The 22,289-nt window shown below is 43.4% G+C and overlaps 2 protein-coding genes across 10 annotated transcripts in view; both read left to right on the top strand.

Moving 5' to 3' along the window:
• Nucleotides 1-3,614: 3,614 nt before the first annotated feature.
• lhx9 (LIM homeobox 9) lies at nucleotides 3,615-17,153 on the top strand. 8 transcript variants are annotated; one of them, XM_078108207.1, is made up of 6 exons: nucleotides 3,615-3,790; nucleotides 6,926-7,241; nucleotides 8,081-8,283; nucleotides 9,155-9,513; nucleotides 12,762-12,964; nucleotides 13,593-15,746. In XM_078108207.1, exons 2-6 carry the CDS (start codon nucleotides 7,059-7,061, stop codon nucleotides 13,845-13,847), a joined length of 1,203 nt encoding a protein of 400 aa, XP_077964333.1. In that variant the 5' UTR covers nucleotides 3,615-3,790; nucleotides 6,926-7,058; the 3' UTR covers nucleotides 13,848-15,746. The 8 variants fall into 8 exon arrangements, with proteins under 8 accessions (XP_077964333.1, XP_077964338.1, XP_077964336.1 ...); XM_078108212.1 differs by lacking the exon at nucleotides 13,593-15,746 and adding an exon at nucleotides 16,187-17,153 and having other exon boundaries at nucleotides 3,641-3,790; nucleotides 9,158-9,513; XM_078108210.1 differs by lacking the exon at nucleotides 13,593-15,746 and adding an exon at nucleotides 16,187-17,153 and having other exon boundaries at nucleotides 3,648-3,790.
• A 4,562-nt stretch (nucleotides 17,154-21,715) lies between these two features.
• nek7 (NIMA-related kinase 7) overlaps nucleotides 21,716-22,289 on the top strand; it is a 50,888-nt gene continuing 50,314 nt past the window's right edge. The window contains exon 1 of one of the 2 annotated variants that reach the window (XM_040183919.2): nucleotides 21,716-22,189. The gene's annotated coding sequence lies outside the window, so the exon portion shown is untranslated. The remainder of the gene's footprint in view (nucleotides 22,190-22,289) is intronic. The other variant, XM_040183921.2, reaches the window with a different exon arrangement.

Genomic DNA, 22,289 nt, shown 5'->3' with positions numbered 1-22,289 from the left:
AGAGTGGCAGCTCTGCAGCGTGTGCCTTTCCACAGGACGATGGCACTATAGCCGCAGAGGAAAAGAGAGAGCTGTCCAGTTTGGAACTGTGACCAGACCGGCTCTAGTCACAACCAGTCAACAGGCCAAGCAGCCCCTCCCACCTCCACCCCCCCCCCCCCCTCCCCCCTCAAACAGCCACAGCAGCCCCGCGGCCAATGGCCTCAACCACAGTCAGTTACAGTGTCTCCATCACTGTTGGCCAGACCAGCCAGGAACTGACACAGGGTTGGCGGGGACGTGGAGGGGGGGGGGGCTGAGTGTCAGCCGTATGATGACTGAAAGGAACACCATTCTCAGCATTTGGCCAGGCACTTCTTTGTACTTGTGTGTGTGTGTGTGTGCACACACCTAAATACACGCACGCTCGTCTTGATATTGAAGCAGCATTTGAGCAGCCCCTGCATCAACGTCTGGTCGTTCTACACAGGCAATGTCAGCTCGCCTCGGGGCAGCATCCTCCACAGTGGTCATATGGACAACCAGATCCCTGTGGTAGAATTAGTGATGAAAAAAAAACACATGGCCACTGAGTGACAGTCAGCACACCAGATTCCTTTGGACAGACAGGGCTGCAAATAGCACAGAGGAGCACTTTCTCCCTCGGACTGCAACTGGTGGCCAGGCTCATGCCAGGCCAAGTAGAGCCCGCCAGATGAGCCCAGATAAAAGGAGAACCAGAGGCGCTATAGCGGGCACCCAGTGCACGAGCAGCACCTCGGCCTGGTTATTTCCCTCCTGGATTGACATCAACGCGGCCATGTCTGAGGTTTCTCCTCTACACTAACAAGACAAATGATTTAATGGCTTTGTTTTTCTTCTTCTAACCCACGTATGTTCCCCTCTGACTCCTCCGTCTTCAATGAATGATCGAGGTGTAGGGAGAAAGAGAGCGTTTGACAAAGTAGCAACGTACACAAGCATCACCTAAACGCGCTGGTCTCCTCCGAATCGCCGCTTTAGCCCATAAGGTCACACGTAAAGAACATCCGTCTATTGTCGTTTCCATGTCCTTTCTAGTGTGGCCAGATATGGACTAATACTTGCACCATTCCCCAGGAGGATACTGTGTTCCCAGAGGGGAAGGCTGTGGTGTTTTGTGTGTGTGTGGGGGGGGGGGGGGGGGTGTAGGTGGCGGTGTGCTGGAGCTCTTCTGGAGGCAGGCAGCAGTTGGTGTGCAGAGAGCAGAGGCTCAGGCTGGCTAGTTAAGAGCTTCTCTCTCCTATCCTCCATCTGCCAGGGACCCGGGTTGTGATTTGAGCTCCAGCAGAGCAGAGCAGGGAGGAGATCGGAGGAGGGGGGAGGAGGGGGGGGGGGGGCGCGTTAGTGAGAGGGAGAGGTAGCGAGCGGGTGAAGGGGAGGGGGAGCGTTGGCTGGAAGAGACAGAAAAGAGAAAGTGCAGAAGCGGGAGGAGAGAAGGGTGAGGGGGGTGAGGGGGGTGATGGGGGGGAGGGAGACCTGGAGTGAGAAAATAAGGGTGGAAATGAAATCTATTCCGAGTCGTATTCTTGTCTGCCATGATTAGACTGTTCTAAATCATTTTAATTCGGCCATAAAGAAACGGGGACGCGGTCGTATTTCACCCGTCGCTGGTGTCTTTTGATGTGTCCGTCCAAGAAGTATGAAGCCATGTCCACTGTGTGTTTGTAAATATTTCCCGGATGTCTCAACCCACCCAGCTTGGCTCATGTGACTGGGATTCAGCTCTGCAGTGCTTCACTCCTCCCTCTGCCCCCCCCCTCCCTCCCTCCCCTCCCCTCTTCCTTTCCCTCCCCACTCCTCTCCTTCACTCTGTCAGTGTTTAGCCTGCACCTCAGTGGATACTGGGAGAGCCCCCCCCCCCCACCCCTTCCCTCCCTTCCTTCTTTACCTCTCCTCGCCTCCTTGTCTCCTCCGCCGCTTTCTCCCCCCCCCCCCCCCCCCCCCCCACATCCTCCCCCCTCCTCTCTCTGGCGATGCTGCGGGAGTGACCGAGACCGAGTGTCACTTGAGGTGACCCAGAAATGACGACTCCAGATGAACCCCTGGATGTCCCAAGGAGCCGGGCGGGCATCCCGGGGGTCGGCGCCCTGTCCGTGGGCTCGCTGTATAAACCGAGCCCGCTGCAGAGCCCGTCTGGGTATCAGCGTCCCGCGCGTTGCGCTGCACAGTGAAATGGATCTGAGTGCTGTTGCATTATTGATGAGATACATTGTGATGTCAGCCCAGGCGGAAGGAGCAGAGCAAAATGACTGCCAGCGGTGTGGCGCGGTGTCATTTACGCAAGCGTGCTGCAGAGGTGTAATTAATTGTCACCCACTTGCTCTCTGAGAGCGTTTTTTACAGGATTCAACCCCTCAATTCACTTGTTATCAAATGAAATCAGTCCACCTCGGGGTGTTTTGTAGGACACCTTCTGCGTGACACGTTAATTCAGACGGAGGCCCCGTGCTTTATAAACAGCCCCATTCTCTAATGAATGTTATTAATAATGGGCTTTTTGTTATATTGCTTAGCCGGTCAAGTGGGTAACAATCCAATAATGCTAAAAGAAATGACTCCAAAGAGCATTCTAGGATGATGAATATGTAAAATGTATTGTAGAAAACTTGACATTATTAAATAATGGTGATTTTTTTATCAACAACATTTGTTTATTCATTAGGTGTTGCAACATGAGGCCATGGGTGTGTAGAATGGTTCTTGGCTAAATACACTGTAATGCATTTTTATCAAGTGTGTCTGCTTGTTCCTCCAGGTGAGACACTAGGGGGAGGGGGGGGGGGGGGGGGGGGGGCATGGAATTATTTTATTGTTTTTGCTATTTTTGGTTGATTCATTTAATATACCCAGTGATGAAAGTTGACAAATAAACCTGTGAGAAAATGCTTACACAAAAAAAGAGTATTGTATTATTTATAAATGAGCCTTTTCAACGTCTATACAGGTTTTATAATACAACACACAACATCTCATTTCTTAACAAATAGCCTAGCACACTTGTTTTAGATTGTTGTCACTACAAATACGTACAATTCAGTAAGTATTCAGCACCTCTATCCCGAAAGTGATTTTTTTTTTATCAATATGAAACCGTATTTTTCTCAGCAGACCTTGTGTTGCTGCTTCACATCTTTGTCAGATTGACTGATCCGGTTTGGCTCATTATTTATTCACGCAAACTTCCGCTCTTACACCAGTGGAACCGTCGGCCTCTTCATTTAACTTGAACCACACACACACACACACACACACACACACACACACACACACACACATACACACACTGTATACTCGTAAAAACAATAGCTGTTCGGTCAACTCCATCTTCTGGGGTTAAAATAATACAAAATTACACTTTCTGATTTGAGATATTCCAGCATCTGCCTGCAGCCAAAACAAACGGCATCTCTTTGCTATTTGGCCATAAGCGACACAAAGAGGATTTCTCCTTTAATGTTCGAATGCTTCTCACACATTCAACCCCTACGTGGTGAGCAGGCCATCGGCTCGTGTGCTTCTCGTTCTCTGTGCGTTACCAGCCGCGCGCCGTGCAGCTGTGTGCGCGCGGGAGAGGAATATTTAAATGTCTCCAATTTTTAATTGACGCTCGATCTCAAAGTGTGCACGCTCAGAAACGAGGAACAGCCCCCATCTACCGGCAGCGTCTCCTCTTGTCTCCTCTGCACACTGCGCGCAGTCCGAAAGCGCCCCGCCAGTGCACAGGGATCTCACGCACTGCACAGGGATCTCACGCACTGCACAGCCGCAGGTAAGACCTTTCTATATGTCTGCTTGGGAGAAACAAATAATCCACGGTAGGCTTGTAAAACAAAACCGCCTTGAAGCAACGCGCGACAGATGTAACGCGTGATAAAACCGGTGCCTTATATTCTCCGGGATAAACAGGGAGGCTGTGGAAGCTAAACTACCAATCATTATTTATTTGTTTGATGGATTTTGCAAACATTTTTTTTAATTAGCTTAACAACAATCAGAATTTTGTAAACATGAGTGAGTGGTATGAAAATCCTGCAAGTTGAACGGCAGTGGAAAATATGAAAATATGTAATGACGCTCTTCTTATAAATCTGTGGGAAAATACGTAATACAGTTTGTTGGATATTTTAGATTTTTTTTTAAATTTATTTATATGAGAAAAGTCCGACCCAGTGAGCCCAGCTTGGTTAAAACGCAATTTTAAATAGGGATAATAATACCGTTTTTAATTTCATTTTTTTAAAGCGCAAAAGAATTGACATGTTGTTCAATATGCTCCAATAAGCAACGATTATTGTTTTTTTAACAGACTTAATTTGATCAAACCAAACAATTGTGAAATTAGGGCAAACTATTCAATTAAACGAAGAATGACACAGGACCGCCCAGATTAATATTCTTCAATATACCTAATTCCAGTTATGAAATATGACGTGTAACATACATAGCCAGGTTGCTTAATTGGACACAGGAAAACGTTTCAAACGAGAACTCTTATTTCCACTAAAATATATATAATCACCCAAAGCATGATTTTGTGAAACGACAAAAAAAGGGTCGTTATGATATATTTAGTTGCGGGTAATATCGGAATTGGAAACAAAGAAAACGAAACGACAATACAATGGCATTATTCCCTCAGCCTCTTGGAGTTCACTGACACATTGTTAAACCCTCTTCAGTCAGATGAAATGTCACTGCTGGCGGCAACGGGTCAACGCAGTGCTTTTTTTATCGACAAGAATGATGTCTTGATAAAATACGAACACGCACACATGCTGCTTTCTTTTATATTTTACTGCCTGATTAAATCCACTTATTGAAATCAGAAGGCGCCTTTTTTTAATTCCGGGGAGAGAAAGAGAGAAAGAGAGAGAGAGCGAGAGAGCGAGAGAGAGAGAGAGAGAGAGGGGGAGACAGAACACGGCAGACAGATCAACTATCGCACGGCAGTGAGTTGATCGGTCCTCTCAGGGTGTCTTTGTCCAGGTGAAATGAAATCGGTGTGTCCTTTTCGGGTGTCTTTTCACCGCCCCGTGGCTGCTGCTGCGACACTGACAGAGCGCAAATGAAACGCTTCTCAGAACAGCTGCGGGTCCAGCCCGTCCGGGAGGGCCCTGCCTTGTCTAATACACCACTGCTATCAAGGGGCCTCCAATTAAAGCCAACACAACTTCATGGTGGGTGGGAGGGGGGGTCTTGAGAAGAAGCATCCACACCTGCAGCCCCCCCCCCCCCCCCCCCCTCACACACACCACTCCCTCAGAGCCTCACTAAATCTATTAATGGGACCCAAGCCGAGTCACAGATTCAGCCAGTGTTTCTACTTCTTCACGTCCTCAGCCATAGAGCCAAGCGGGGACCGGAGCTCGTTATCCGGGCCTCAGCTGCAAAGGCCCGTGCGCGTTGGTCAAACGATGCATCCTTTTTGGTTTGTTGTCACCGTATGTGTCCTGCATGTTGGCCAATAAAGCCATTCGGTCATATTTGCGTAACAGGGGTTTCACACCCTTTAAAACTGGCTCTTAATCGCAGCAGGGTTGCATAAGATCATCAAATCAAATCAACTGTCCTTCAGGTAAACAACATTTTGACCTGATACGAGAGACAGAGAAAAGACAAGGATCATGTTAATAAATGCTTGGCAGAGGACAATATCCTTTTCGAATGACCGTTTAATGGAGAGGAAAAAAAGGTCATGCACTAAAAAGACCTACAATTATATTTAAAATGCAGACAAAGGGTTCGCTTATAGCCTCATCAAAACTATTGATAGAGCATTAAGATTAAGATTTAAAAAATCCCCAAATCTCATTCATTTGTGTAAAAATATTGCTTGTCTTTTAGACTGTTTAATGTAATCTGTCCCCGCCCTCTACTACTGATAACTGCCCCGCCCCAAACAATACATTGTCCCCACACACAAACGTTCACATACGGCATGCAGCACTTGATACGCCTACCAACTAAAACCACCAAAAACAAATGGTGTTTTCAAAGTTTAAAAAACGTACAACGTCAAAATGAAACCAATTGAACCAAGCAGGTCATTTAGAATCAGCGAACGCCATTTCGGACCCTTCACATTAAACTACAAGAGTTCATTCCACTTTAGATGCTTATTATTTGTCCAAGACGTGTTTAAATACATACAATATGATTTCACACCCATTTCCGTTTATGTAACTTCTGACTACACTCCAGCATCCTCTCCAATAAATGGGGGAATACAAGTAATGAAAATGTCAATACCATAAAGTGGTGGTCCTTCGCGCAGACAGAACCGGGAGTTTTTGAGGGGAGAGTGACAGCTCTTTGTTGGTGAACAGAAATCAGTGGCGACGACGAGAGAGCGAGTGAGGGAGAGAGACCTACCTACAGAGTGAAAGGGGAGAGAGGGAGAGGGGAGGGGAGAGTGTGGGGAAGGGAAGGGGAGGGGGGGGGGGGGGACTCCTCCTACCAAATTATTCAGACTGGGCAGGCTTTGCTCTCTTCACAAATAGGACACGGTGCTCAAATCCAGGCAGTCCCAACCTGACCTCGAAGCGCCAAGGAACCCCTGACTGGGAAACCGGGAGATAGAAACCACCAAAAAAAGCAACAACAAAAACTTCGTGCCATTATTTTGTTGGCGAGTGTTTTCACACTATAGCGCCCCCCCCCCTTCCCCTCCCCTCCCCATCCACCCTCCCCACCAACCACCACCAGCACCACCGCATCGCTTTGTCGCGTCATTTGGACTATACATTTTTTTTTGCATTTTTCTTTTTTTCTTTTTTTGTAATTTTTCCTGGAGGAGAGACATTCGCGGGAAGAAAGGGGAAACGGTTGCCGTCGCCGCGACACCACCCACACCGACCTCCCACCCGTCCCTACCCAATGCTTTAGTTTTCTTCTCTCCTTCCAGTTTTTCCCTCTGCGCCGCGGCGGGGAGTTGATCCGCGTCTCGGGGGGCTGCGCGCGGGCTTGTTTTGGGTGCCTCCTCTCGGAGCCCACTTGGATGCGCTGAGAGAGCCGTGCGCAGCGCCGCTGTACGGTATATGGAAGTTGTGGGCTGCAAGAAAGAGGCAGGCAGTTGCAGCGCGTTGCGTCCAGGACCGGGAGCCATGCTTTTCCACGGGATCTCCGGGGATCACATCCAAGGGATCATGGAGGAAATGGAGAGACGGTCGAAAACGGAGTCGCGCCTGGCAAAGGGCATGCAGCTCAACGGGAGAGAGTCGGTAAGAGTTTGATCGAGCAAGTGTTTTGAGTTCATGTTTTAACCGGCACACGTTTAAACGACGTGCGAGGCACCGTGAACGTGCCAGGGAATGTGCATTTGTTTTTTGGGGCGGTGAGTGGAAGAGGGTTGGTCAATTATTGCGTTGTGTTTAATTGTGGTCAAATATGTCAGTCAAATGCTTTAATCAAAATGTATTTTATCAGTTTGAAATCTATTATTTAAAATTGCAAAAGTATCTGCACAAAATAATTACTAAACACATATAAACTTTATGCAGCTTAACGTGCAACTGCACCTAAATAATTTTGAAACACACATTGCTGAAATATAATGATATAGTAATATTCGTTTTGTGGACAAATCTTATCAATTTGAAGATCTGGCAATTATAGATTTGGAAGCTGACAAAAACATGCTACAATGATATAACTATTATAATAATAATATAACTATTTTTGTTTCATTCCTTTACTGGAAAAGAATTACATTTACTACAAATTGTTGTGTTAAGTTGTTTCTTATAAAATACTTCGGACATATTGCTGTTATTAGTTTCTCACTAAAACTATTGAAGTGAGACTGTTTTTGGCATTGACGTACATTACAAACACTAATACGACACTCATACAATAAAAAACAGAAAATGTCCAGAAAAAGACTTAAGGCCTAATCATTGTGTTTTACTTGATTATATATATATATATATATATATATATATATATATATATATATATATATATATATATATATATATATAATGTGTGTGTGTGTGTTGCATAAGACCCCCTGGAGGGAAGATAGTTGAACCATGAGCTCTCTTCTCTCTCTTGCACTCAGACCATGCCTTCTATGAGCCCGGAGAAGCCCGCTCTGTGCGCCGGCTGTGGCGGTAAGATCTCGGATAGATATTACCTCCTGGCCGTGGACAAACAGTGGCACCTGCGGTGTCTCAAATGCTGTGAATGTAAACTAGCGCTGGAGTCGGAGCTAACGTGTTTTGCCAAGGATGGGAGTATCTACTGCAAGGAGGATTACTACAGGTAAGACAAATTAAGGTTACACATAGGTGGGGGGGAAAAGAACAGAACAGCTTGGGGGAAATAGTTGGGTCTCAGTGTCCGTATCACGCACGAGAACCCACCCAACGCTATAACAATATTTAACCCACTTTAAATGAACACATAAATACTTTGGAAAAAATATGTATTTTAAAGCCATAACATTTACCTTTGATTCAGCAGGCTTGAAGTATTTTTTCTGGAATTGGGCCTCCTTCTTGATTCATAACAGTCTCAGGAGCCCTGTCAATGGGGATTACGTTATGATATGAAATGTTGCTTTAATTCCCCCTGTTTTAGATGTCAAAGTTTCCATGGCTCTGAGTGTAATGTAAACTACATTAGCTTATTAGTTAACCAGGAACAAAGGGCATGAAGTCAAAAAATCAACCTCAGTGGCTTTTGTTAGCATGTAGCCTTTTGTAGATGGATTAAAATTAACAACCTAAGGATGCACTTTTGAGTCTGTAATGTTTTTTTAATATTTCATAATTCATATTTATATTTACTGTTATTTACCAGATACCATAAGAATAAAATAACCAAGAAATATCCACTTGTGTTAGTTACTACCTGTAGAGTTTCTCTTCTAATGTTGCCCAGAGGTTAGCATTGATGGGTTTCACCACCGAGACACTGAACTGCCTTTTCCTTATTCAAGAGAGGGAATATTCGTGCACAGAAATATATATTTACACCCAAGTAAATGTGGCTTATATCGATCAGCCAACACTCACATGTAGGCCAGATGTGGCTATTTTAAACCATAATGTAAAACCAGCCTGTTATGGTACTGTCACACACACACACACTCTCTTAAGTATGAGGAGTCTTGACGATGTGTCTGTTCCAGAAGGTTCTCCGTGCAGAGGTGCGCGCGCTGCCACCTCGGGATATCGGCCTCGGAGATGGTAATGCGGGCGCGCGATTCCGTGTACCACCTGAGCTGCTTCACCTGCACCACGTGCAACAAGACGCTGAGTACGGGCGACCACTTCGGCATGAAGGACAGCCTGGTGTACTGCCGGCTGCACTTCGAGACGCTGGTGCAGGGGCCGGACTACCACCAGCAGCTCAACTTCGCCGAGCTGGCGGCCAAGGGCGGCGGCCTCACCATGCCCTACTTCAACGGCACCGGGACGGCGCAGAAGGGGAGGCCGCGCAAGAGGAAGAGCCCGGCCATGGGGATAGACATACCCAGCTACAACACAGGTGAGAGCTCTAAACAGGCCCCCAGCAGCGAGTCAGGGGACACACGAGAGACATACCTAAACAAAACCAAAAATCTAAACCACCGAGGTTTTTTTTGTTTCAGTGCGGGAAGGAGCTGTATAGTTTGCTTTGGGCAGCTTGTCATTTGGCTTTACTGAATCGACAGAACTTGTTTTGGGGGGACGGCTAAAGCTTCTTTTTTTTATTTTATTTTTTTACAAAACTGCGCTGTAAACTGCTCCTTACGTAGTTTTAATCCATCTGTGGCCCACTGAAAGACCCTGTTGTCCTCGGTCATTGCTGACCTGAAGATACGGGATTTACATTTCTGTTATTTTAAAATACGTCAGAATAAATTATTCAAGTTAAGTAAAATCAATCCAAAAATAAACAACACTAAATACAGTGGCTATGCAATATTATAAATATATATGGAATAGTTTTCCTTTACGCAAAAGACCGTCTCCTTTTAGTCCAGACGGTTCCTGAACGCCTCATCTGTAACAGCCGTAGGTCTACCTTGCATGTCTGAGATGAATGCAGCTCTCCTGCGGGCTATGCTAATGTGGGTGAACTGCGCCTGTGTGTAGCGGCACCCGCAGCCGTGGGCTAATTGATCTGCAGCTTTCGGTCCACGCGTCTGTTACGCGCCGTTTTTTGTGCTTTAAATCGTGGCGTGTGTTGCGCCGAGAATGATCGAAATTTGACCTTGCCGTCAACCTGCGCATTCGACTTTTGTAATAAAGACTAATTTAGGTCAAAATAAAAGTGCACAACGGGCGTGCAGGGGGTCAATGTAGTTCTGGACGGTTGCGTCGAAACTGTCCACACTGCCGTTGTTTGGCACCTCTTTGGCGGGTGTTTTTCGGAGGAAAGTAAAAGAAACAGTCACAGTGAACACGGAGCGGTTGTTAAAACGTGGGTTTCATCTAAAAAAAATCTCGCATTGAATCGCTGAATGTTACAACCCGACCCCCCCGCAGCGTCCCCATTTTGTTGTCGCTTTCTGCGAATTAGAGCGCGGCTGACAAAGTTAGTCATTGTGCACCACGTTTCCTCTGTTCCCGGTGAATGGGGAGGAATAAGGGTAATCTGCGCGTTAATTGTTCTCCGTTAATTGGAGGTGACGTCGGAATCCCCGGCCTCCTGTGCAGCGGTCAGCACGGTTCTCAGGGAGGCGGCCGCGCCGTGCGGAGGGGGGTCGGGGGTCGGGGGGCTGCTGCGGGGAGGCCAGGGGCTCCAAACACAAACAGTGTGCAGTCAACGCTCCGGTTGAAAGGGCTTTTGCTTTTTTGTTATTCGCCAAACAACAAGTCCGAGAGATTATGCAAATGTTAAAAGTTCCCATGGATGGTTTATTATGAATATGTGCCCATTTTGGCAGTGTGGCTATATTTTCTTTCTTTCTTGAACAGCAAGATATAACTATAACTGTAACGAAGCGTTTCAGTAAAGAAAGATGTAAAATATAATGCAGCCACAACAGGTACAAAATATCACGGGAAATGAAAATTCCACAGAGAAAGACATAAATTGCAGTAAGGTATCCCTGTGAGCTCATTATTAAGCGCCACAGACGCAGTAAAGGTCCCAGTGGGAATATTATGTTTTTCATTTGTGATATTGAAATAGAATAGAGAAGACTGACGCAGAATATCATATTTTCTCATTTAAAAAGAGGCCTTTTCGTTTCCTTAAGCTCAAGTGGCATGCCTTTTTTTGTGTAAATGTTAAATGTTTTAATTATGTGATAGATTTAAGACCTCACTGCATTCACGTTAGCCTGCAAATAAAGAAAATTCAAACTATAATTTTAAAACGAAACAAGGGAAAAAACAAATAACTATTTCCCAAAGACTCACTTTCATGAGTAACAGGATGAGGTTTAGTTGGAGGTTTTGTTTCTGCTCCAGCGAGCACATTGGTGCTTGTTTTCACCAGGGAAAGGTTTGTGTCTGCTGAGGATTCAACTCCGCTCTGCAGAGTTTGGTCTTGTTTGGATATAGAGACCCCTAGTGGGTAATATCTAGTGAAACACAACCCGCTGAAGGCTGCAAAAGAAGATCACACATGTCAATGATTGTCTCATTGATGGTGTCACAAGAAGAAGTCTCACATAAAAAAACATATTCCACATGGTGTTGCATATCTTAACATAATGCCACGCATTTAAAACATATATTCCATAGTTAAATGAATTGGTATCCTCCTCCTTAAGAATCGATTGATTCAATTCAATAATTCCTTTTTGAGGGGGCGTTTGCGCCACATCTTTATGATAAAATATTTATGTAGGCCTTTTGATATTTTATCATCCACTGAGGAAAATAACGTGTCAGCATTTCGGTTACATGAAGAAAACAAAATCAATAAAATCTACGATGTAATTTGGGAATCCCATGCCACTTTTGCATTTAACTAAAGCCAATATTTTAAAAGACCAATTCTAAAAGTTCTTCAGAAAAATCACAATCATTGTGTTCTTTGAATATTTCGGTCAGTCACATGCTAATTTAACTTGTTAGTATTTATTCGGTATTGGAACACAATTATGCAAAAATGTGTTTGTAAAACAATAGTGAAGTAAGTGTTTAGATTTTTTTTTGTCCTTGATGCAATATGTTTCTACAAATTAGTTTAATTTAGTGGATCCATTTTTTCCTTTCCGCCATAATATTTTTTACATCGAGTACTACGCTGTTGACAAATGAGCTCCATTGGGCCTATTAGTAACAAACAACAACATAATTAATTTAGCTTGCTTACATTGTATGCTGTAAATACATAATACAAAATATAATAAACAAATAAATAAAACAAAAACAGTAATATTCTTCTTGGTGGTGATAAATATACCTAATTTTCATTGTTGATCATGAGGGAATAAGTACATTAACCTTTCACAATGAAGCCCATATGCGACCGCCTTTATCGACGCTAATACACGCTTAACTGCCTGTCTCTCTCTGCAAAAAACGGACCATGTAGCAAGATATTTCATTTAATATTGAGCCTTAAAAGGAGTGTAACATTTCCTCGATGACCATTGCGAATAACCAGAGTTAAGCAGTGACCTGATCTCGATTGTAAAGAAGGGATTTTATTTCTTGAGCGCAGAAAAAAATGAATTCACAATTCATACAAGTTTTTAGAAACGTGAATGAAGATTCCATTTGGATTCTGAACTCAACCCCCCCCCCCCCCCCCCCCCCTCCCTCCTCCCCGTGCTCTGCTCTCTGCTCTCCCAGGCTGTAACGAGAATGACACCGATCACATGGACCGGGACCAGCAGGCCTACGCTCCAACGCAGAAGACCAAGCGCATGCGGACCTCCTTCAAGCACCATCAGCTGCGGACAATGAAATCCTACTTTGCCATCAACCACAACCCAGATGCCAAGGACTTAAAGCAGCTGGCCCAGAAAACAGGCCTCACTAAGAGAGTTCTACAGGTAAGCTGAAAGCCATTCTTCTTACTGACCTGATCAGCCCAAATGTGTGTGTGCATCTCACCCCTCCTCCATGTCCCTGTCATTTCACACCAGTATTATCATTGAAGGCATCTTTTTGATTTTGTTTGTTTGGCCCATGTAGTCATTAGATGTTTATCCAGGGGTTTTGAACAGAAATCTTGTAGATTCTTATATGTTTCCTTTTTTTGGCGGGGGGGAGAGGAGAAAAGTCGTTCTTAAGCGTAGAGAGAGAAATGTAAAACTTCAGCTGATATTATTGATAATGAGAGTGCACATACTATTTTTATCTGTGGAACAGAAAAAGGTCTTAACTCAACTCTTGAAGATACAAATTTAAAAGGACAGGATTTTCTTTTTTGATTTTTGCTATCGAGATCCACCTTCTTGTATGCAGTGTTCAGGAGCTAAGTGGTTCATTGATATCTGCCCCTTCAGCTCAAAATAATGTATGACAATTGCCGTATAAAGATTTCTATACACAGGGCGAGGGCAATAGTAGCTGTGATCACTTGATATGTAAACCACTGTACAAATGATATGATACTTTCTTTTTAAAATTTTACCTTTAAACACAAAAAGTAAAAGCCACACTGGGATTGGTTTGCAGGTTTGGTTCCAAAACGCAAGAGCCAAATTCAGAAGGAACGTTTTGCGACAGGAGAATGGAGGTGTTGATAAGGCTGATGGCACCTCACTCCCTGCACCCTCATCTGACAGTGGGGCCCTGACCCCCCCCTCCAGCACGGCCACACTAACAGACCTGACAAACCCCTCTATCACTGTAGTGACCTCCGTCACCTCTAGTTTGGACAGCCATGATTCGGGGAGCCCTTCACAAACTACCTTGACAAACCTTTTCTAACACGCTATCTCTAGAAGACTGATTTTTTTTTTTTATCTGATTATTTTATTATTATTTTTTTTATGTTCTTTTATTTTCTCTCCTCAATTTACATTTTGTTTTTTTAAGTGACACCTTTAAATCTACCAGAGCTCCTTGGAACGGAAAGTGCTGTACTGTGTACACAAACAAGAACAACAAGAGCAAGAACAGCAGCGACCACATTAAAACACAAGCTGATCTTTTTAATGTGTAGCATATGAAACCACATGGCAGCTGCGTCTGTAGTTGACTTAAAGTAAACAGGGACGGATTTCTGAAGTCTTAAGAAAATTGTCATGGATCCCATATTTCATTGGAAGAAAAGTAACTAAGCATGAGCTTGTCTGGAAAATTAGATTTCTACTTGATTTGACTTATTTGTACATTTCTATTGAATTATAATGAAACAAGCCCTTCCTAATTTATGGTTAATTGATACATTTTAAAATATTTTGCCCTCGGAAACCTGTATATGTATGCACTGTGTTCGCACTATCCAATTGAACGATTTTTTATTTCTGTTTGGGAATAATTTTGGAAATTGACTTGTAGAATGTTCTGTATATGGGTAACTCCGGAAAACAGGCTTTAACTATTTCCGAATGTTTCAGTCTCTAAGACTGAGTTGGATGGAGTCAGACAATGAGATATCTCACAGAGCTACACGTGCAACATCTAAATCGCATCATAAGCGCCTGACCGTCGCAGCTTAAAAGCGGGTTGACGCTGAAACCACAAATATTTTGGTCTTCATTCACAAATCTACTGTGGTAAAGAGAACAAAGCCAATCCCACAATCTGTACAGTGGTAACTGTTCAACATGTAATGCAGTGACAGTGAAAGAAATGGTTTGATAATTATAAATCAGCAGGAGAAATTTGGATCGGAGAACAGTTTGTGCACGCTGTTGCGATCGATTGTTTTCATGACAGCACTTTTTCAGATTTATTGGCCTCACAGATAATGACCGTAGTCAAATGGATAAATCCTAGTAAACACATCCAGAGACCCACAGCTAAACTCAATTGCACAGTGACAATATACTGCCCAGTGAAAAGTGCATTATTGTTTTTATCATGTTGCTCAGGGTAACGATGCGATTTTTCAAAAGGGAAAAGGAGGATGGGTGAGAAATTGAAGCGGCTGCGACGTTGCAGACTAGATTTGTAGAGCCGACATGAACATTCAGATGACCTCAGATAGGTGCAGTCGAAGGAGGCAGCCAGTGGGAAATCATTGTCCATGTGTGCTCCTTTCTGGCCATATTTATACTTTCTTTAATGACACTTGCCACTGAACAGACCAAAAACATGTTTCTTCTGGCTGAAAGATAGAGAGAGAGAGAGAGAAAAGAAAGACACAGCAAATCGTCAATGGAGTTAATACATTTCATTGTGAGCGTCACAATTTGTTCTATTGTAGAACAAAGTGGTACTCTAGATCTACTTCATGAAGTAGATGCCTAACTCAGTTCTACTATGTGCCTTATGCTATGACTTGGGAGAAAGTTTGTGAAATTCAGGATCTATGTGTTCTTTGTTAACTGATTCACATCCTTTTGACGCCTCACTAGTTTTGTACTGTTTTGCATCTTATTTCCGAAGATCTTTTTATGGTGTATCCTGTTAAAAAGGGGGCAGCGATGTCATAGAAAGCGTTTGTGCACTCTTTCAGATATAGTTGGGTAATCCAAGAACCTTATATATTGATCTTCGTGTTAATAGTTGAGTACAGTAAGTGTTCTATCAAGATTGTCCATGTTTCCCTGTTTCTTGATAAAGATGGTGTATAGAAACTATTTCCCCTTAAATATTTATGGACCAAACGGTTGTCATATATCTTATTAAATTTGTGTGAATAAAAATACTTTGCTTTAACTGGGTTTTATTTTTCATTACACTTGCCATTTTTGTGTTCTATCTTGAATACGATTTTTGTTTATCACATCAACAAACAAGAAAGCATTCAGTTATTAATGACCAGTTAAACGTCCTCATTTTTGCTTCCATTTTTAATTTATATTCCTATTTTATGTTTATGGTTTTCAACGTAATGCCCCATGGATTTGCATCAAAACCCTGCAGTCAAAAATATGAAGTTGCTTTTTAATGCATGAACATGGCTTTACATTTTAAATTAAAGGAATACTGCAAAGCACATTGATATATATATATATATATATATATCTATATTCATACATAGTAAATATTTATGCATAACATATTGGTAAATCTAAAATGAAGTAAGAGTAAATGCAGACCCCGTAAAGCCAGGTTGCTCTGTAGTTAATATATTCTTACTCTATCATTTCTTTCAGGGAGAACAAATCTTGGGGCATTACAGCCATACATCCCGACGTTTGAAAATTCCCTAAAGTATTAACAGAAGGGGAAAACTATGATGGGAATTCCTCACCATTGAAGACAAAGACAATATTAGGATAAGATGATAGCATACGGAGAACAAATAAACAACCAACATATAACATGTTTTAGTCGCAAATGTACAACAGATGATTTTTTAAACAAAAGTTTGTCTTGAATGTTTTGAATCCATCAGAGGAGGAGACCCCACGATGTATGATACTTCTGATATCGATGTGATTTAAAAAAAAACAGTCTTTCTGTATTGGAATAGTAAATGAACACAACTGATGATAAACTGTATTGTAACATAGTAAAAACAAAACTCACAGAAAGGCACAGGATGTGATTATAAGACAGCAGGCATCCGTCATGACGACCGTGTGAAACAGAGATGATATGGATATTATTGGTACGAACGCATGCACGCACGCACACACACACACACACACACACACACACACTACACTCAACCTTTCTCCCACCGCCTCACTCCCATATAAGCACATTATATACACATACATATACCCACAATCTCTGTCCTCCAACACACACACACACACACACACTTATACGCAAATGCACACACTGCTGCCCCCATGCACCCCATCCAAGAATCAGCTTGCTAAATAGAAGTTTTCTTTTGTCACAAGTGTCATTTCTTAAACACATGGCCTCCTTGAAACTCGGCAGCAGGATGCCCATCAAATATGATGAGTGTATGAAGAGGACTGCGGAGCTGGAGCTTTGCCATCTGGCTGCACCGAGGGAAGGAAGTGAAAAAACAAAGCAGATAAAGAAGAGATCCTCATTTTGCATGCGCCTCATCGTCTTGTTAACAATTTCCTTGAGCTGTGTATTATTTCCTTTGATTCATTGTATGATTCGTTGTCAGCTGCAAAATAAAGCATATAAAAATGACGCCCCTGATGCCCATATAGTACCTGGCAGTGAAAAACGCTCAATTGTTTTTTTAACGAAAATGTTAAATACGTAATATAAAACAACCACTTCAGGGGGGTTTTCCACTCAAACTATACAATAAATACAGTTTTAAAGAGTATAGTCACACATTTGCAGACACGCATGTTTTTTGTAATAAAAGCTAAAAACAATCGAGCAACATTTTGATGTAAAAGTGGAATGAATATGTGGATGAAATTGGCAAAACATGACTGCTTCGGTTAGCTGCTTGGCAGTCCCCTGGGTATGAATGGTGCGTATGTAATGTAAAGAAGGTGTGGACTGGAAAAAGAGAGAGGAAAAAAAAAAGAAGGAAAAGGAGGGAAAAAGACCGAAGCCACATGGGGACCAGTAAACGGGCTGGTGTTGAATTCCAACAATGTGGGAAACAGAAAAACACTTTCAGTCAGTCCGAGAGGAAACCTCCGTCGCTGGGGTGCGTCTGCACCGTGTTCCCCGGCTCTGATGGGAGGACGGTGGGCGGCTCGACGCCACGGAGCTACAGGAAGCCGGGCAGGAGCACAAACACACAAAAACACACACAGCCAGCCCTGCTCAGTTTTGGAGCTGCCAGATAGAGAAAATACAAAAATTGGTCTTGGCCCTGTGTTGTCAGAATTTCATGGGTTGGCTGCAGGGCTGCTGGTGACTGCAATGCATCTCATTGGTAACATTTGTGTACGTGTGTGTGTGTATCTTTGGTGAATTAATTTACAGTAAAACTGCAAAAAATCCAGCTGATGTCATAGTGAGACAAATGTAATTCCAACCTGCGACCCCTTACCTGCATTAATGTCTCTGTTAGAAGATAAACACAATGCTGTCTGCCTGTTCAGGGACCTCATCAGGTAAGAAAGGAGGGCTGCTGCCAACTGGCATCCTCTTCCACATCTCTTACCTCCTCCCCCTGAATAAATGGCAGCCTCTGTGCACAATGACTGTGCAAAAACAATGCTGACAGTGCTACATGTTGTCTGTCCTACAAGCAGTCTGCTCACAAAGTTCATGTGACACTTTGATTATTGACAGACGGATCGTTTGAAAACCACAGACATTTCATCGGTTTTCAACATATCAACGAGGACAAAGGGAATTTAACTTACAAAGTGGTTGAAAAGGTCCTCGACGTGACCCAGACACATCACATGTTTACAGGGGTCGGGTTTTAGAAAGCTGCTCAACTTGTGACATTTGCAACAGAGGCTGGACTGTTTGGCACAGAAATGTGCAACATACAAAAGGTCAAATAAGGGACCAACTATAAAGACGTGCACTTTACAAATACAAAATATATCAGTGGAAATCTCTAGATCGGTTAATCTGTTGTCCAACATTTTGTAGATATTAAAGCTATTCTCGGCCTGCGAGAGGTTGTGTACCGTGAACTCAATCTGGCAAAAATACTGTTAAGCACAGCTGGTTTTCACTGCGGTTGGCAACAACTGTAGTTCACACAATCTTTTGCAGCTATATGGATAATGGGTTTCTAACTGAATGATGACTCAACTCAAGGTATGTGTGTCTCTGTCACAAACACACACACACACACACACACACACACACACACACACACACACACACAGACAGACCGTCACATTACTGAACCTTTAAACACACACAGTGACAGGCGACAGGGTCATAACAAAGCATGGGATGGATCACTGAGGCAGAGGCCAGACCTGCAGTTAACATGTTCTCTAACATGTGTTGTTTCTTTTGTCACTGCTTGTGTGTTTCTGTATGTGTGTGTGTGTGTGTGTGTGTGTGTGTGTGTGTGTGTGTGAGATATTCTGCCAGTTCCACCTCAGTTCCCTGCTCTCATTGCATGGCGCCTCTTTAACCTCACCTCACACACCAACCAGCCCACTAACACAAACGCACACCGGCACTGGGGCGCACACAAGCACTGACGCACATGGGCAGATGTCAGAGGGGTGACGATGTGAGGGAGACACAGCTAAACTGTGACGCGTGTGTGTCTTTGCTGTATGTGCGTGTGTGTGTGTGTGGGTGTGTTCTGGACTGAGGCCTGTCCTGCTGGAGCCGAGCGGGTGGAAAAATCCTGCGTGCTGGGTGTTTGCCGAGAGAAGGAAACACACAAACACAAGCACACAACGCAGCCACGCAAAAACAAAAGCAAATGAAAAAAATGGTTTAGGCAGAAATAAAATGCCAGTTTCGTCCTTCACATTATCAAACTATCTCTCCAGTGCCTCGTTTGCGCAGTGCTCTCCACACGCCATAAATCCTGTATTTCTTTGTTGTGCTACTATTCTATATTTACGGGTATTTGCTACGTGACGGCTCACATCTACAACCTTGAAAATGCTGCGATCAAGGCTGATAACTACCAGGTGCAATTGCACTTTGAAGACTAAACCCCATTAATGAGACTTTAAAATGGAAAGCAGGCGTCAGATGCAGGCTGCCTCTAAGTTCGCCTGAGTATATGAAGTGGGAAACAACATTTCATACATATTTCTCTCCGTGGTCCCTTTCTCCTTTCCCTCTGATAGTTGAGGTGCATCAACAGAAAGCTCGTCTGCGCTGATACGGCACGCTTGAGCTTGTGACAGGTCATCTTTGTACCGGTGGAGTGTAACCTCTCAGTTCTCGCTAAACCTTCAGGATGCACACTGCTTCTCTCCCCTCCATCTGCTGGTCTCTATGAAGTCTGCACCGGATCACAGGAGCTACGACGGCAGCTTCTGTCTCTACCACAGTGCAGTCGCTCGTAACCCCGGAGCCAGATCAACAAAAGAAGACACAAGTTCTAAATGTCTGCAAACTGAAATGTGCATGTTGAAAAAAACAAAAACCGAATATGTGCGCATGTGTTTTAAGAATACGACTTTTAAATCATTGGAATACTGGAATTTTCTCTGCATTAAACATTAATTTTGCCCTGAAGTCCTTGTAGATTAGATACTCCTAACGGCTTTCAAATTCACAAGTACAACATCTCAGTGGCCAAATTCTCGTAACTCAATTCATTTGTCAAGGTCCCCATTTAATGCCCAAAATCTCAACAAGTATTTAACACATCAGAGTTCAATGTCACGTTTACAGTAAAACGTCTGTAAAACGTTTCTAAAAATCCAGCGATTGAACCTTCTTCATTTCCCCTGGAGGGAGAATCTTTTCTATCATGGTTACCTGCAAGCGACACCATTAAGTCTGAAGGGGAAAAGAGGGAAATAGATGACAATATTCGCTTGATGCCAAAAAAAATGTCCATGAATCAAAAGGAAATCCTCTCTGTTAAATAAACAATATCAGCAAAAAGAACACAAAAAGTTTTCTATTGGTTTAAAGCATCAGATCAGTGCAGAGAGCCACTTTTAGAACAATGGAAATTCTACAGGATTATTAAACAGTGTTCTACCAAACAGACGTGGAGGCATGCGTGTTGAACTAGAGGATCTCTGGGTGCAGCTCCCCTCGCAGACTGATGCATTACTTTTCATCCATCCATCTAATTATTCCCTCAGAAACCTGAAATTTGAAGATACAAAAGACCGTCCCTATCTGTCACTGGCTGCCATTGATCTTATTGAAAGAAAATGTGGGTGTAGAGGAAACCCAATATAACTCATACCATTAAATTCCACACAGCATTATTCACATACAGAATTGACAGATTTCTGTGAGACGTTTCTTTTAATCTTCAACTGTTGTTGAAGAAAAAGGGGGAAAAGAAATCCCACACTCCAGGCATCTCTCCCTTTTCCATATTTGCAGTGAGGTTAACAAAAAAGCCTATTGAAGTGTAGCAACAAAAAAAAAACACAACCCCACCTAACTTGTTGATTATTAACAATGGGAATAGGAAGAAGACAGATGTGTTTCCTGTGTATCAGCTGTGTTTGAATTGTCAATCTGAAATCAGCGATGAAACTTTTATCAAAGCAAAGTAAGCTGATCAATTCCAGATGCTCTCGCTGTCCAATGCGAGTCAATCTGCGAGACCAATTTTGTCAATAAATTCTCATGATATTCCCGAGGGGCCCGCGGCGTTTGTGCCGTGGGATGTGTGGCTATGCATGTGTATAATGATAGCAACCAAGACTGCGTGTCAAAAGTGTGTTCTCACAATGGTGAGAATCTATTATGCATCATCTGCCCTTATTCTACACACATTCTTACAAACCCTCACCTATTCATTGTGATTTGCAAACAACTACTACTCAGAGTAACCATTCCTTTGTTTTCACAATGTAATTGGAGATACTTACTTCTACCCGACTATATTTAAGAGGAAAGGTGCTGCAGTTACTACTTACTTACTTATTACTTAAGATTTTACACACAAAACATGTAGTCAGTTTATAGAATATGATGCTGTTTAATAGATTAAACCACACTTATTATTAAAAGTTTTAAGAGTTTAAAAAAAGCAGAGATTAGTTTAGCGTTTTGACATTATTTTGTGGCCCTGCAAAGAGTCAGTAGGTTAAGTGACCGTAACGCTAGCGGTCACATTCCATCACTCAATAAATAGAAAGTTCGTTACACGACGTGGAACGAGAGTTGAGTTTCTGCGTAAGATCTCGCGTTGTTTGACGGCTCCCCTGCGCTCTTTGACGTGCGCCCCGCCCCTGCGCTGCGGGACTGCTGCGTTGTTTACACTACTGGCACACGGGTCAGGAGCGTGGCGGTGAGAGGGGCCTAGTGCAGACACACACACACACACACACACACACACACACACGGGCTCATCTCCACTGGCTCCACAGCACAAGCCCTCTCCCTGTCTCTCTCTGCAACGTCTAAAGAGAAGAAGAAGAAGAAGAAGAAGAAGAAGAAGAAGAAGAAAAACGTTTCAGCGGTCAGGCAACGGTGCCACACGAGAAGAGAGAAGAGAGGCCCGCAGAGTCCACTTCGCGGAGAGGAAAACAAGAAAAGAGCGAGTCAAAACAAAGCCAACCGCCATAACCACTAGAAGAAAGTCGCAACGTGAAGGAGGAATAGCCTAGCAACAGTCCCACTTCCTGGTAAGAACTGACACGCCGTTAGCTGACAGTAAACTTCTGAATCTGGCTGCTTCGGGGGAGGCCAACGAACCACTTGTAAACTTTGCAACACTACGCAAGT

Source organism: Gasterosteus aculeatus, chromosome 8, assembly GCF_964276395.1.
Source record: "Gasterosteus aculeatus chromosome 8, fGasAcu3.hap1.1, whole genome shotgun sequence".
In the NCBI taxonomy this organism is placed as follows: Eukaryota; Metazoa; Chordata; class Actinopteri; order Perciformes; family Gasterosteidae; genus Gasterosteus; species Gasterosteus aculeatus.
The sequence above is the reverse complement of the archived record's forward strand: the minus strand, read 5'-3'. Positions and strand labels throughout refer to the sequence as shown.

Bases quoted from the DNA above. Each gene is read 5' to 3' on its own strand.
- lhx9 (XM_078108207.1), top strand. From the start codon at position 7,059: ATGGAAGTTGTGGGCTGCAAGAAAGAGGCAGGCAGTTGCAGCGCGTTG. The intron at 7,242-8,080 runs GTAAGAGTTTGA...TCTTGCACTCAG, and splicing joins AGCTCAACGGGAGAGAGTCG to ACCATGCCTTCTATGAGCCC. The intron at 12,965-13,592 runs GTAAGCTGAAAG...ATTGGTTTGCAG, and splicing joins TCACTAAGAGAGTTCTACAG to GTTTGGTTCCAAAACGCAAG.